The 15,972-nt window shown below is 32.7% G+C and overlaps 1 protein-coding gene across 10 annotated transcripts; it reads right to left on the bottom strand.

Annotated features, from left to right (window-relative positions):
• Positions 1-2,604: 2,604 nt before the first annotated feature.
• LOC107846770 (protein IQ-DOMAIN 8) lies at positions 2,605-8,630 on the bottom strand. Of its 10 annotated transcripts, none has more exons than XM_047395441.1 (6): positions 8,463-8,630; positions 7,770-8,361; positions 6,670-6,870; positions 6,304-6,380; positions 5,622-5,664; positions 5,113-5,537 (listed from the first exon to the last, which is right to left on the bottom strand). In XM_047395441.1, the coding sequence occupies exons 2-5, from the start codon at positions 7,959-7,961 to the stop codon at positions 5,634-5,636; spliced, it is 501 nt and encodes a 166-aa protein (XP_047251397.1). In that variant the 5' UTR covers positions 7,962-8,361; positions 8,463-8,630; the 3' UTR covers positions 5,113-5,537; positions 5,622-5,633. The 10 variants fall into 10 exon arrangements, with proteins under 10 accessions (XP_047251398.1, XP_047251403.1, XP_047251400.1 ...); XM_047395446.1 differs by having other exon boundaries at positions 6,670-6,786; XM_047395442.1 differs by lacking the exons at positions 5,113-5,537; positions 5,622-5,664 and adding an exon at positions 2,605-2,962.
• Positions 8,631-15,972: the final 7,342 nt, after the last annotated feature.

Genomic DNA, 15,972 nt, shown 5'->3' with positions numbered 1-15,972 from the left:
TGTGTGATCATTAATTTGATCCAAGATGGGTGATGGATTATGCTTAAGTTGTTCACAATGACTTCAATGTTTAGGTTCTTTTCCAATAGCTACAAGTAGATGGCAGTGGTTTAAGTGTCAAATTTTGTGTCTTAAGTTGAACCTGCGAAGCTGTATTACTATTATCTAGGAGAGTATATTCCTATTTGCATAACTGATAAATATATGGCTTTATGTACATTAGCAAATTTGAACTAATATTGAATCACTGTTCAATCAGTAATTATGAAAAAAAAATCATGATTGATTGCATCAGTGACTGAACACTTACAACTTTTAAACATTATGAGGGCTTTGTGTAAAAATTTTAAAAATTAGGGTTAAATGTAATAATAATAAAAGTTGAATTGGCTGGGGTTATTGATAAATATATGGATTTATGTACATTAGAACTAATTGGATACAAATTTTTAGTTAGGGAAAACAAGTGGATGGGAAGGATTAGTCTTCGATCTCTTTTTTTAATCTCAAATTTCAATTCTAGGAAGTGTGTGAGAACTTCAATACATTCGTGTTGCACTGCCTGGAGTAAGGCACAAGAGTGAGTACTTTTAAATGAATTTCTCTGTTGTCTATTTTGTGTTGTTGTTACTATTGTCTATTTTATAAAGTGGGTATTTCGCTAGGAACAGTTGATCCTAGATTATATTCCCAACAGTTTAGATCAGATGGCATTTTGGAAGTCGTAGTCTTGAAATACCCGATACCTCTGATTTCAGATGAAGGCTTGCCTGAGCACTGGTTCAATGGCTCTTTCCCAGTTTCTTGAATTGTAGCTGGTCCACATTCCCCTAAGAAACAAGAAGCTTATTTATTTTGTGGCTTATGTCATGAATATAGCATAGCGTTAGGAACAACTTCCCAACTTCTAGAGGGCCATAACTGTAAACAATGAATTTTGCATCACATGTTTCATTGGAAATTTTGCCAATGCTGACTCTTTTCAATCGTGTGTGTACTTTTATGGGAAAAAACTTGGTATCGACATATTTGCCAATCTTTATCATGGTCTATGTTTTCCTATGTCTATTATCATTTATCAGCTTAATGTGAGTCCACTATTTACCCGAGTACTGGAAAAATCATGAAAAAGGTAACCGGGCAAAATTTTTAAGAATTCAGCTACATGATATCAATCTAAAGTTGTTGAGATCTCGAGTGAGCTCTAGTTTATAAATTTGTTTCAACAAAGTTTCTGCACAGAATGAAGTTCTTTCCGTTAATAAGTCTCATAACTAGAAATTTTTGTATTCAACTTTTGCCCTCCAAGGACTTTTATAAGATGACACACCATACTCACAGATGACATTTGAAAGATAGAAAAGAATTGCAAGCTATATCGGAAATCACTTCACATAAAACACCAACAACTCTTATGTCTTAAGTACTAATGCTACAAATGCTAGCTGGAATGTTGGTAAAAGATTTCTACTCAATTCATTCATGAAACAATTATTAGACTTAGAAATAATCCACAAAACAGAATTCATTAGACTTTAAATGGGTTAGGAATTTTAAGAGTATCCACTTAAGTTTGATTACGAGTTGGACATCGGTGCCTTTTTGAACTTTCATAGTTCTTCTCCTACTTTACTTTGAATGTGCTTGTCTATAGTTCTTTTGCTCTATAAGTTGGTGCGTTGTTTGAGATCTACGGGTATACCGTTCAACTGTTTGCTCCAATGAAAGTCTCACCATGACAGTGACAGGCAAGCCTCGAGCTTTCTTTAGAAGGCCGTTGAAAGTCTTTGAAAGATTTGTTGTCAACACTCCATCTTTTGCATGTCTGTGACTTGATTCGCTAGAAACGTTACTCACAGTAACGTTTGTATTTGAAAATATGACTGAAGATTATGATTTTAAGGTGAAACTTCGATCAAAAAAGTTGATGGGAGTTGATTTGATAGAATCGTTATTCGGAGTAACGTTTTACAGCTAAAACGTTATTATTAATAACGTATTAAATGTCACATTTGTACAAAAATTCCTATGAAACGTTACTGATGGTAACGTCTTAAGTCTAAAACGTTACTGACAGTAACGTTTTATGTGAAAACATTACCGTGAGTAATGTTTTCTATTCTAACGTCTAACAACAATTCTGTTTGAGCCGTTAAGTTTTCTTAAAACATAAACGTTATTGGGAACCACGTTTATACTAGTTTTATAAAAAATTTTAAAAACATATTATTTTGGTGAATTAATTTAAAAAATAGCTTATTTCTGTGAAGGATTCTCTAATATAAGAGGTAATGGTAAGGTTTCCGAACACTCTATCCTTTCTAAACCTCACATTGTGGGATTCGACTGAATATGTTATTGTTGTATTGCATGTTGTTAAGTTAGTTGAGCAAAGATCTTAAGAAAATAAAAGTCGTTAAGAAAATGAAATTCGTTTAAAATATGTGATTTAAATTCTATAAGGTTCCCAACATTCTTAGGGCCATAAAACCATGTTATAAGAATAAAAATTTAAAACTTACAAGTTAAATTAAATGTAAATGTAAGAAGATATTGGGTTTTCTGGACAAATGAATAAATAAAAATGTGACATAACGAGAAATAGAAAGAATAGTTCTGTTATATAATTTATTCCTTTTACAAATCATAGGAAACTCCGAGTTATAATGGTCTTACAAAGATTGCGTTGCTGTAATGATATCTTTCTGTTGGCGCCAATGACGAATGGCCTCGTTTTATAGCCAACAGTTTTTAACCGACTTCCCTCAGAATTGAAAATTGATTAATTTATTTCAAGGAGTATGTGGGATTTATAGGAAGGACGTGTATCAACTACAGCCGACTTCTACCAACATGGGTTGTGGTACCGTGAATGAAGCTGATTCACCCTTAATCAGAGGTCGAGGGTTCGATCCTGGGTATGAAGAAAACTCTGTTGGGAGCGCTGTCACCTTAATGGGTCCTGCAACACACAATTTAAATTAATCGAGACTCCAATACAGACACCGAACACCAAATGAAAAATTAAAATAAAAACTATAGCCAACTCCCTCTATCAAGAGTCATGGCCAAGTCTTTTATGTCCGCGTGCGGTGCATATTGCACAGGCCGCCGCCTCACTGGCACAGAACAGGCGCAGAGCTTCTTCACATTTTCTATTTTAATTCTTATTGTTTTCTTCTTTCCTTGTGAGGTGAATAGTTGTTGTTGAAGAAATAAGATGTGCTACTTAATTGCGAAGAAAGGTTGTCTGGCGGATTCTGAGATTTGAATTTGGAGATGAATTTTGAATTGTCTAAATTATTGCGTCAATTTAATTTCTAGTTTTATGTTTAAAGGATGTCACTAAATTTTGGAGAAAGGTTGCATTGGGAATTTTCAGATTTCAACTTGGAGGTGAATTTTGAGCTGTCTAAATTATTGAGTCAATTTTGTAATTTTAATGCCGCAAGGGATGCCACTAATCGTGGAGAAAGGTTCGTCGGGGGTTTTGAGTTTTGAACTTCAAATTTCAAGGTGAATTTTGAGCTCTTTAAACTATTCAGTTAATTTCTAATGTGTATATATATAGAGAGTACGTGTGTTGCACGTTTATCAAGCGCATACAATAAAAGTAATGATAATATATGTTTTGATATACAAATATGATAAAATATACAAACAACAATAACAATGACAACATACAAAGTGTAATTTCATAAAGTAGGATCTGAAGAGGGTATAGTGTATACCGTATCACTATCTTAAAGGTAGAAAGACTATTTTCGATAGATCCTCGGCTCAAACAAAAATCTTGTTAAAGTAGTATAGAGAAAGAAATAACAGATTTGAAGACAGTCATGACAAGGTACTATAGACAAATAAATCATCCTAAATAGTAGTCATAATACGATACTACAATAATCAAAGTTTAAAAGTCACAACTAATGACCAAACTCAAAGACAAGAATTGAACTATTAAGAGAAATATGATTCATAGTATGACTAATAATAAAGAAGAACGAGTGACTCAACACTCAGTTATCTAACTAAATCTCTACTCTAATCTATGCCCTCCATAACTTCTTATCTATGGTCATGTCCTCAGTAAGTTGAAGTTGTGTCATATCCTATCTAATAACCTCTCTCCAATACTTTTTCGACCTACACTACAAAAAAGAAGTCAAATTACGAGGGTTAATTTTGCGGTTTGCAGGGATTTAAAACCCCCCACAAAATATAATTGCGGGGGTTCTCAAAACCCCCGAAAAACGAGCCGTCACAAATGAGTTGCGGCAATTTTTTTTCGACCCCCATAATTAATTTGCGGGGGTTATTTTGCGGCAATTACAACCCCCGTAATTAATTTGCGGCGGTTATTGATCCCATTATTCTAAATTTAATTCTTTTTATAATAAATTTTAATTAAAACTTGCGGGGTTTAAAACCTCCACAGTTATTTTATTTTTTTAAAAAAATAGTGGAACCCATCAATTTTCAATAACTAATTATAGATTATAATTTTACCTCAAATTTAATTATTTCTTTAGGCATAACCTACAATTCACTATTTGTTCTATTCATATATCATTAATACAACAACAACAACAACAACAGACCCAGTGTATTCCCACCTAGTGGGGTCTGGGGGTAAGATGTACGCAGTCCATACCTCTACCTCTGATGAAGTAGAAAGGTTGTTTCCGAAAGACCCCCGACTCATTAATACAACAGAGTAATTAAATATTGTAATTAAAAAGCATATAAAAAATACATTAAACATTAAACTTCAAAATTAAATTTTCAACATTAACATCTTCAAACTCCAAATTTTCAGCATTAACTAGTATCCTCAAACTACAAAATCAAATTTAAATACAAAACCTTCAATATTTTAAGATTCACTCCAACACAATTGCATCATCATAATTGAATATCGAAGACAAATGCAACGAAATCAAAAAATGTCATTAGGATCATTATTATCACATGATCTCCTTGCATTCATGGGCGAAATGGGTCCACTAGCCTCATCACTTGGCTACATAAAAATGCAAAGTATAAGAATCAATCGATAAACTTTCAATCCTTATTATGAACAACAAGTTATATGAACATCATGCTTTAACACCATTTTGGAAATCCGCATATCCAAGAATACCATAAACAAGATTCAATTACAGTACATGTCCTATGAAGTTAGAAGTGGAAAAAGTTGACACCCTCTCCCTTGCCCGATATTATTTCGTGCATATCATGTGTTACTTTCTCCTACAGGAAAACAATTAATCTATTGAATCAATAGAGCATTCAGCTGCTTGTATCTTTACTTGACTAGTGACTCTTCTTTTCAGAAGGTGTAGATGAATGCACAGGGGAAAAAGTTGATTTATTGGTGAGTCTGGGCTTATTAAAGTTAGTAAATGCTGTATCTGGCTTGACGCAGGAAGGGTTTCCTGAAACTATCCAGCTGTCCAGCTGTGCAAGTCGCCTAGTCTCAAGTTTAAGGACTTGCTCTCAGATTAAGTGTTTCCTTAGCAGTCTGGGGGGCTTAAATCCTGTTGGCAACCCATGAAATGTATAAGATCAACGAAAGCAAATGCAGAGAGAGGACAAAAGGTGAATTTACGCAAAGGCTTTACAGCTATAGATATTCATCCAGCCGTGAAAGTAACTAAATCTTCCCTGCAATGGTGTATGCAAAATATTTCGTAAGCGACTCTATATTTAAAGAAGTGAACAGATGAAAGAGCAACAGCAGCAAACCAGCACACTAAAAATTTGCAGTCGTAGAAGAGAAGTTTTTCGTCTCAATTAAGGTTCTAAAGCCACTTATGTTGTGCTGAAGATTCTTGTTTGAACTATTAGTGTCTATTACATATTTACATTTATTCAGTATCACTTTATTTTGTAGCAATAAAGCTTTGGCCTGCTGGCTTTGCCGCTTCTCATTTTGGCGGAGATTATCGGGATGATTCTTTGCATACAAACAGATCAAGATTACTTTCAAACCCGACTTCTGCTAGGTAAATGACACGTTTGACCACTAACACTAGGAACACTAACTGTCAAGTAGCATCAGTTAAATTACCTACACTAATTTTGTAGTTTTTTGCACAGTGTTGTATGCCGGGGGTCTATCGGAAACAGCCTTTCTACTTCTTTAGAGGTAGAGGTATGGACTGCGTACATCTTACCCTCCCCAGACCTCACTATGTGGGAATACACTGGGTTTGTTGTTGTTGCATAGTGTTGTATATATATATAAAAAAAGAACTACATTCAGTCTACAACTGAGCAGAATTTTAGGTGAAAATGTCTTACTTTCTTGGAGTCCAGAATCGAAATGAGCACGTTGTAAGTTGTAAAATATTGATGATTCCAGTCTTTCCTAGTGCTTCCTGCAGTAAAGGAAATAAGATTAGACTGTCTCCCTCTTGATTGCTCCAACTTGTCTCATTTTTAACTTCGACCTCACTTTATCCACTGTGCCAGGGATATCACACCATCCTCTCTAAGAAAGCGAAAAGTTAAGACAGTTTCAAGCAACCTAATATAGTCAGACTTCTCAATAACAGTGATGTTTTTGGTGGAAGGGATGAAACACATATTCTCTACAGAAAAAATTCGCTATAGCAGCTTAGATATATGTATCAGGACAAACTATACAGTTTTAGAGAAACAATAGACCTCAGCTTGCTTAATTGGATCAGCTTGGCTATCAACGAAAGAACCCTTCGTCGCATCTCCATCAACTGATGTTTGATTGCATCGGGCCCTAACTAGAGCCTGCACTCGGACAAGAGCCTGCATACACGTAAGGGTTACAGCAGCTTGGTTTCTCACCTGTATCCTGACTACTGCTTTCAATACGCTTAACGCATGCCTTGCCTTTCGATCATTACAATAAAAATTTCTCATTATCTCTATAAATCATTAGCAAAAGATCAAGTGGGAAAAAAGGAATTACAAGGACATAACATGGCAACATATCTATAACAACTACGCCTCAACCCCAACTACCTTGGCTGTGGCTGTATGATTCAACACAGCTTATACAAGATCAAGAAAATCAGAAGAATTTAACTTTGTAATGTGTTATAGGTCCAGTTCTTTTTCGGTCTTGGTAATGGGAGTAAGCTTTTATCACTTAAACATCCAATCAGAAAATTGCCTCCCAATTACACACTCATCTTGATCTGTTTCTCTAGAACTGCAATTTTTCTTGATTCAATTTTCAGTAAATTATGTCAACACTGCTCTCTTTCCCCCCCTTTTTAATGCTAGAAATTCAATTTCTTTCGTGTTTATGTCTAAGTATAACAAACAAAACATACTTCTATTGGGTAACGCCAACATCCGTCCCACGGCAAGGCCAAAGAGGGGGATATGGTGGCTTGGGTCAGAGTCACGATCAAACATGACACTTTAATTGGTAGGCTTAGTTAAGAATAAAAAAGAAGTTGTGGCCTTGCTAACAGTCATAACATTTGACATGATGATAAGCGCTTGATCCTAACAAGTGTTACCAGAACCAAGGTCATGTGTTTGCTGCCCTATGTCAAGGCCCACGGGTTATAGCTTTAACTTGATGATAAACATTTGATCCTAACAACTTTTAACAACAACAAAAGAAAGTTAACATCTTTGGGCCCGGATTCATTCAAATCTCTTTATGCATACATCTAAAGTCTAAACAGAAACTTGATGCAAAGATGCAACTCTTGATGAACTACCTAACAAAAACAGTAGAAACATCAAGATTGAGAAAACGGAAAACTTGGAATTACCAGAAAACCCTGAAACGCAGTCTGAATTCGAAGAGCAGCCCATTCTTTCTTCACAACCACCAAATCCTTATGCGGAGCTCTGACCACAGTAGCCATAGCAGCAGCCAAAGCAGTGTCAGACAGAAATGAAGATTCAGATCCATCTGAATCTCCCAAATTCCCACCCCTTTTTACGCCTTTCGACATCGTCATAGCAATTCCACCTGATGCACTCCTCCATAGCTTCCATTTTTTTTTTTTTACCCCCTCCTTCTCCCACCAACCCCCCCCCCCCCCCCCCCCAAATAAAACAATTCACATTAACAAAACAAAAATACTGAACCAGAAGGGTCTATCGTGCTCGGCTTTATCCTGCATTTCTACAAGAGGCTATAACATTATAAACACAAAATAAAAAACTTACGGAATCGCTTGATTGATTCTTTTTGAGACTGATTAAAGATTTAATCCACTTCCCCGAACCACCCATGTTTACGCGATTCTTGAAAAAAGATAATACTTACGGGTGCTTTACAAAGTTGACTTTCACGCCAGGAAGCTCGGAGAACCCTTCCCAAATTGTCTCATTTGGGGTGCCAAGAATTCTGAACATCTGGTAACAAAAAATCACATAAATACATAAAGAAGACTTTAAATCATGGTAAATGACCTACAAAATCAAGTAAAATTCTCCATCAGCTGCCAGAAAGATACCTTGTCGATTTGATCAACTTGTGTTTTCCCAATGAAGAGTGGTTCTTTGAATAGCATCTCTCTCTAATTGATGGACGGAGAGTACCTCCCTCTCTCTAATTGGGGAAAAATGAGAGAGGGAAATGTTTAGGGTTAAAAATTAAAAGAGAGGAAATATTATTTCATTTGGCGCTATTTTTTTTTTTTTTTGCATGGCTAGTGGGGTTAAAACCCCCCCACAAATATACAATTTTTAGTAGAATATTTTTAACTCCACATTTAATATAATTTTGCAGGGGTTAAAGTAACCCCTACAAATAAATCCCCGCAATTAGACCTATTTTTTTAGTACTACCTTTACCGCTTTTAAAATAATCTATTGTCAACCTGTCACACCTTCACACAGTTGAATCTTTACTTACCTCACACGAGCATTGGCTCTATTATACACATCCCGAATCACCTTAACATACGTCATATGTAAACCTTTAGCCTCCAAGCATCTTCATATGACCTTCCTAGGAACTTTATCGTAAGGCCTTTTCAAGTCAATAAACACCATATGCAGATTCTTCTTTCTCTTCTTGTACTGTTCTAATAGTCTTCTTATAAGGTGAATGACTTACGTAGTCAAGTATCTCAACATGAAATCAAATCGATCCATAGAAATAGGCACGTCCTTTCTTACTCTCATCACCACCTATCTTATAAATCACAAATATGTTGGAATCAATAAATAACTTTTTAAAATTATTATTAGAGAACAATTTTCAAGTTGAAATATTACAAAAGAGATTACTAAAAATTAGAAAAATGCTACGTATTCAAAGATATTACATGTTTGGTTATATATCTTTTTCTTAATATTTGACCAACTAACCTATGATTATTGTACATATATATGATTGGTACATGAGTTGACCGACGCAGGGGCAGACATAGCTTGTTGGTACTTGGTACCTGTCATGACTCATGTGAATCCACACTTTTAGTCACAAATAAAGATTTATGTATGAATTTATTAAATTATAATAGATAGTATATGAACTCATAATTTTAAGACTATAATGTATTTAATGTTACTAATTAATATTAATTTGTTAGACAGGATAATGGTAATAATTTTAGGATAAAGTTTGAAATTAATTTTATTTCATATTTGATTATGAGGTATTAGCTAATTTCAAGACTATTTTATCTACCAATTATACTAAAATGATGGATACTATTTCATATAGAAGGTGGATAAAATAGTCTCATGAGATATCCTAACTCCAAAAGTCCAAAGAACTAAGACAATCGATAAAGGTAGAAATCATAGGAGTCATTTGACTGGTGGGATGAGAATAAAAATCTCGAGATAAATACGAAATTGTTTTACTCTGCATGACCATTTGGTCATGCACATCAATTAATCATAGAATTATTTAATCACATCTTTGAGCTGAAATGGTGAAGTTAGTTATCTCGTATAAAAGGCGGAAAAACTAATTACATTAAATATCCTTATTATCTCATCTCATGTAATAAATTATCCATAAATCATAAATCCTGAATTCATTTCTAGCCCTACACATACACACCGATATCCATAAATAGAATGAAGTTTCCTATTTTAAAAGCTATATTTCACTACTAAAAAATTCAATAAAACCGACCACAAAAAACCAACCACAAAAAACCAACCACAAAAACCAACCACACGTGGTTGGTTTTTTTTTTTTTTTTAAAACGACCATAGTGATCGGTTTTATATTTTAAAAAAATCAAAATAATTATTACAACAATTTTAATAATTATTATTATTTTTTACTTAACAAATAAAAATTTTAAAAAAATAACAAAATTGACCACCAATGGTCGGTTTTCTTTAAAAAAATTTAGTTGAAAAATATTTATAAAAACCGACCACTTTTTTTAAAATTCTTTTTTAATTTATTTTTAAAAAAGCTGACGACAAGTGGTCGTTTTTTATTAAAAAAAATAATTAAAAAATACTTTTAAAAAATCAATCACATGTGGTCAGTTTTCTAATTAAAATAAAAAAATAATTTTAAAAAATCGAGTACTTGTGGCCGGTTTTTGAAGTAAAAAAATTAAAAATTAAATAATTTTAAGTAACACCTAATTATATATATAATCAAAATCTAATATATTAAGCTAATCCAATATAATTAATCGATCACTAATCTAAGTGTGTATAAGAAACACATCGTATTATAATATTGGATAATATACTTGTAAATATATGTGATGTATATAATATGTATTTTGAACTTGATATATTCGATAGTGTGTATATGTGTGTATATGTATATGGATATACAATAGCATATACATATTATATAGCGATGGTATATTAATGACATAAGATAAATGAACCGATAATTTATTTGAGTCTATGTGAAATACAATGGGGTAGTGAAATCGGGTATGTGATGTATATAGTACGTATATGAAATACGTCACATTATATTATTGGATAAGATACTCGTTTACGTATGTGATGTATATAGTACATATTGATATAGTCGATAATGTGTATATATATGTGTGTGTATGTATAAGTATATATGTGTGTGTGTGTATGTATATATAGGTATATATATATTAATGACATAAGATAAACTAACCGATAGTTTAATTGAGTTTCTGTGAAATACGTTGTATATTATTATGGGATAGTAAAATCGGGTATGTGATGTATATAGTGCGTATTTGAATGTTGATAGCCAATTGAATATATTTATATATACGTATATCTTGTGTAGTGATGAAATAGATATACTATTTGTGTCAATATAATGTAGACACACGTATATTGTTGAAGTAGTAATAATGTAAGGCAAGTATTACGAGGTATATGGGGAGGGGGGGGGGGGGGGGAAGGAAGTAGGGGAGGGAGACAGAAAATTAAACCATGACACTCGCATATACTTACCATTTGCTTTGAATTTTGAATTTTGAACGACCGCCAAATTTTGGGGGTGAATTTAAGTTTTTTCCCTTAAAAATTTTGTATATATGTGAAATACGTTGAATATTATTATGGGGTAGAAAAATCATGTATGTGATATTTATATCTCGTATAGTGACATATGCAGTAATCGAAAGCTCGATAATTGAATATATATATCAAAATATTTTGAATAATACATTGATATCATACTATTGAAGAAATAAATATACTATTTTGTGTCAATATAGATACGCGTATATTGTTGAAGTTGTAATAATGTAAAACGTCGATAATTTATTTGATTTACACGTATATATATATATATATATGTATATATGTATGTACATATATATATATATATTATGTATATATATATACAATATCGTAATTAAAAGATAATGAACCAAAAATTTATCGTAATTTACAAAATTCATTGGTATTATTATGGGCTGGAGGAAATATACTACTCGTGTTAATGTTATGATAAAATAACTAATTATCTGATTTATATATATACACATTGTATTAAATTAATTGGATATTGTTATAAATATTATAGCATTTACTAAAAAATTAATTAATTAAAAATTAATTTTTATTTATTAATTTATTTTAAATTATTAGTTAATTTATCAATTGTATTTTATTAAAATTTTAATTTATCAAAAAAAGTGTAAAAACCGACCACACGTGGTCGGTTTTCTAAAATATTTTAGAAAACCAACCACACGTGATCAGTTTTCCTGTTAACTAAAAAAAACATTTCATAACCTAACCCGACCCGACCTACCCAAATAATTAAATTCCCCAATTGATATACACAAAAGAAATGGAAAACAGCATACACACAACACTACCCGTATACACACATAAACACATACTTGACACTCAAAATCAGTCGAACAAGTGCGTTTTCATAGAAAATCTTGGTTTCTCCAACTCAAGTAAGTAAGAATGTGAGATTTGTTGACCTTATTTTGAGTTAACTTCACTTTATTTTTATTTTTGAAACCCTAGTTCTTATGTTTTGGTTGAAAATGGGAAAATTGGGGATAATCTTGAATGTAGTATGGATTTAGTGTGTTATGTGGACTGAAATAAGTAATATCTTGCATAGAGTAGGTGGGCATTTTGGAAAAATTTGTAGTAGTGTATCTTTTAATTTGCTAAGCTCATCATTTTCGATATTGCAGCTTCCTGTGAGAGAATCTATAAGCAGATTGAAGCTGCCATTTTGAAATATCAAGAAATTAAGGAAAATATCAAAGGTATGTTGACATAGTGAAGCCATGTGGGGCCTTGTACGATTCACTATTGTTGTTATCTTTTTTTCATTGTTCATATTGAAATCTAGTGAAGCTGTGTGTGGCTTTGTATGATTCACTAGCATTGTTCTTGACATCTTGTTGGTCTTGTTGTTGCTTGTTTCTTGTGTTGTGAACTTGATCTTGTATCATTTGGCATGAAAGGTCAAGACTTGTATTTGAATGTGTAGGGACTTAGTAGGAGTCTTTTTGTTTTGAATCTGATTATATTTGGTGACTTGGTAGGTTGAAAATGATTAAGTGTAGGGATTTTAAGGGTGACATGGTAGGTTGAACGTGGATAAGTCTAGGAATTTTATAGGGGATTTTTTTTTGTTTTGAATGTGGTTTTGTTTTGAGACTTAGTTGCATGAAAATTGTTAAGTTTAGGGACTTTGAAGGAGATTTTGTGTTTTGAATGTGGTTTTATTTTGATACTTAGTTGTTTGAAAATGGTTAAGTGTAGGGACTTTAAAGAGAATTTTTTTGTTTTGAATGTTGTTTGGTAAGTGACTTAGTTGCTTGAAAATGATTAAATGTAGGAACTTTAAAGGAAATTTTATTGTTTTGAATGTGGTTTGGTAGGTGACTTAGTTGCTTGAAAATGGTTAAGTTTAGGAACTTTAAAGGGAATTTTTTTGTTTTGAATGTGGTTTGGTAGGTGACTTAGTTTCTTGAAAATAGTTAAGTGTAGGAACTTTAAAGGGGTTTTTTTTTTTTGAATATGGTTTTGTTTTGAGACTTAATTGCTTGAAAATGGTTAAGTTTAGGGACTTTAAAGGGGATTTTTTTTTGTTTTGAACGTGATTTTGTTTTGAGACTTAGTTGCTTGAAAATGGTTAAGTTTAGGGACTTTAAAAGAAATTTTCTTTGTTTTGAATGTGATTTTGTTTTGAGACTTAGTTTCTTGAAAATAGTCAAGTTTAGGGAATTTGAAGGGAATTTTTTTGCTTTGAATATGGTTTGGTAGGTGACTTAGTTGCTTGAAAACGGTTAAGTGTAGGAACTTTAAAGGAAATTTTTTTGTTTTGAATGTGGTTTGGTAGGTGACTTAGTTGCTTGAAAATAGTTAAGTGTAGGAACTTTAAAGGAGATTTTTTTGTTTTGAATGTGGTTTGGTAGGTGACTTAGTTACTTGAAAATGGTTAAGTGTGGGAACTTTAAAGGAGATTTTTTTTTGTTTTGAATGTGGTTTTGTAGGTGACTTAGTTGCTTGAAAATGGTTAAGTGTAGGAACTTTAAAGGGGATTTTTTTATTTTGAATGTAGTTTGGTAGGTGACTTAGTTACTTGAAAATGGTTACTTGAAAATGGTTAAGTGTGAGAACTTTAAAGGGAATTTTGTTATTTTGAATGTGGTTTGGTAGGTGACTTAGTTTCTTGAAAATGGTTAAGTGTAGGAACTTTAAAGGGTATTTTTTTTGTTTTGAAAGTGGTTTTGTTTTGAGACTTAGTTGCTTGAAAATGGTTAAGTTTAGGGACTTTAAAAGAAAATTTTTTGTTTTTGAAAATAGTTAAGTTTAGGGACTTTGAAGGAAATTTTTTTACTTTGAATATGGTTTGGTAGGTGACTTAGTTGCTTGAAAACGGTTAAGTGTAGGAACTTTAAAGGAAATTTTTTTGTTTTGAATGTGGTTTGGTAGGTGACTTAGTTGCTTGAAAATAGTTAAGTGTACGAACTTTAAAGGAGATTTTTTTGTCTTGAATGTGGTTTTGTAGGTGACTTAGTTGCTTGAAAATGGTTAAGTGTAGGAACTTTAAAGGAGATTTTTTTATTTTGAATGTGGTTTGGTAGGTGACTTAGTTACTTGAAAATGGTTAAGTGTGGGAACTTTAAAGGGAATTTTGTTATTTTGAATATGGTTTGGTAGGTGACTTAGTTGCTTGAAAATGGTTAAGTGTAGGAACTTTAAAGGGATTTTTTTTGTTTTGAATGTGGTTTTGTTTTGAGCCTTAGTTGCTTGAAAATGGTTAAGTTTAGGGATTTTAAAGGAAATTTTTTTGTTTTGAATGTGGTTTTGTTTTGAGACTTAGTTTCTTGAAAATAGTTAAGTTTAGGGACTTTGAAGGGGATTTTGTGTTTTGAATGTGGTTTTGTTTTGATACTTAGTTGCTTGAAAATGGTTAAGTGTAGGAACTTTAAAGGGAATTTTTTTATTTTTGAATGTGATTTCGTAGGTGACTTAGTTGCATGAAAAAGGTTAAGCGTAGGAACTTTAAAGGGGATTTTTTTGTTTTGAATGTGGTTTGGTAGGTGACTTAGTTGCTTGAAAATGGTTAAGTGTAGGAACTTTAAAGGGAATTTTTTGTTTTGACTGTGGTTTGGTAGGTGACTTAGTTTCTTGAAAATGGTTAATTGTAGGAACTTTAAAGGGAATTTTTTGTTTTGAATGTGGTTTGGTTGGTGACTTAGTTGCTTGAAAATCGTTAAGTGTAGGAACTTCAAAGTGACTTTTTTTTGTTTTGAATGTGGTTCAGTTGGTGACTTAGTTGCTTGAAAATGGTCAAATTTTTGTGACTTAATCTAATTTATTGAATCTGATTGATTGCGTAGATGGAACCTGATTATAGCTGGATATATCAACGGAACAATTATAATAGAATGGGTGTTAGGGAGAAATTTGTTGAAGGTGTCAAATGATTTGTTGAACATGCTAAGACACTTGATATGTGGATAGGTTATCGAGTTATTCGTTGTCCTTGTGTTAGATGTGATGGGATAAATCTTATAAGTGAAGAAGATGTAAAGGAACATCTTTATAGAAAGGGTTTTCACGAGGACTTTTTAAGATTGCGTGGCATTCATGGGGATGTTGCACAAAATAACTTTGTTGTTGGAGAAAGTAGTAGGTCTGCAGGGCATAATGAATATTAAGATACTAGGATGACCGAAATGGTGCACGATGCTTTTGGGATGCAACGTGGGATTGAGTTTACGGAAAATGTTAAAGATGTTCCTAATAGTGAAGTGGGCAATTTCTACAAAGAATTGCATGCTGCTGGTTATCCTTTGTTTGACGGTTGTTCGCACTCTTATTTGTCTGTTGCTGTTAGATTATTAAGTATTAAATCTGACTAGAATATTGCTGAAGGAGGAATGGACTCAATGATAGACCTTATTAAAGAGTTAGTTGACCCCGGCTCTGAGGTTCCCAATTCTTTCTATAAAGCAAAAAGATTGATGTCAAAGTTAGGTCTCTCCTTAGTTAGAATTGATTGTTGTGAAAATGGCTGCATGTTATACTTTAAGGAAAATGCTAAGATAGAGT

This window comes from Capsicum annuum, chromosome 8, assembly GCF_002878395.1.
Source record: "Capsicum annuum cultivar UCD-10X-F1 chromosome 8, UCD10Xv1.1, whole genome shotgun sequence".
Lineage (NCBI taxonomy): Eukaryota > Viridiplantae > Streptophyta > Magnoliopsida > Solanales > Solanaceae > Capsicum > Capsicum annuum.
Note: the sequence above shows the minus strand (reverse complement) of the source record. Positions and strands in the feature narration are given on the sequence as shown.

Coding starts and splice junctions, on each gene's coding strand:
- LOC107846770 (XM_047395439.1), bottom strand. CDS start 7,961: ATGACGATGTCGAAAGGCGTAAAAAGGGGTGGGAATTTGGGAGATTCA. Junction 6,871..7,769: donor CTGCGTTTCAGGGTTTTCTG/GTAATTCCAAGT, acceptor AATGATCGAAAG/GCAAGGCATGCGTTAAGCGT. Junction 4,149..6,303: donor CGATTCTGGACTCCAAGAAA/GTAAGACATTTT, acceptor TCTTTTTTGTAG/TGTAGGTCGAAAAAGTATTG.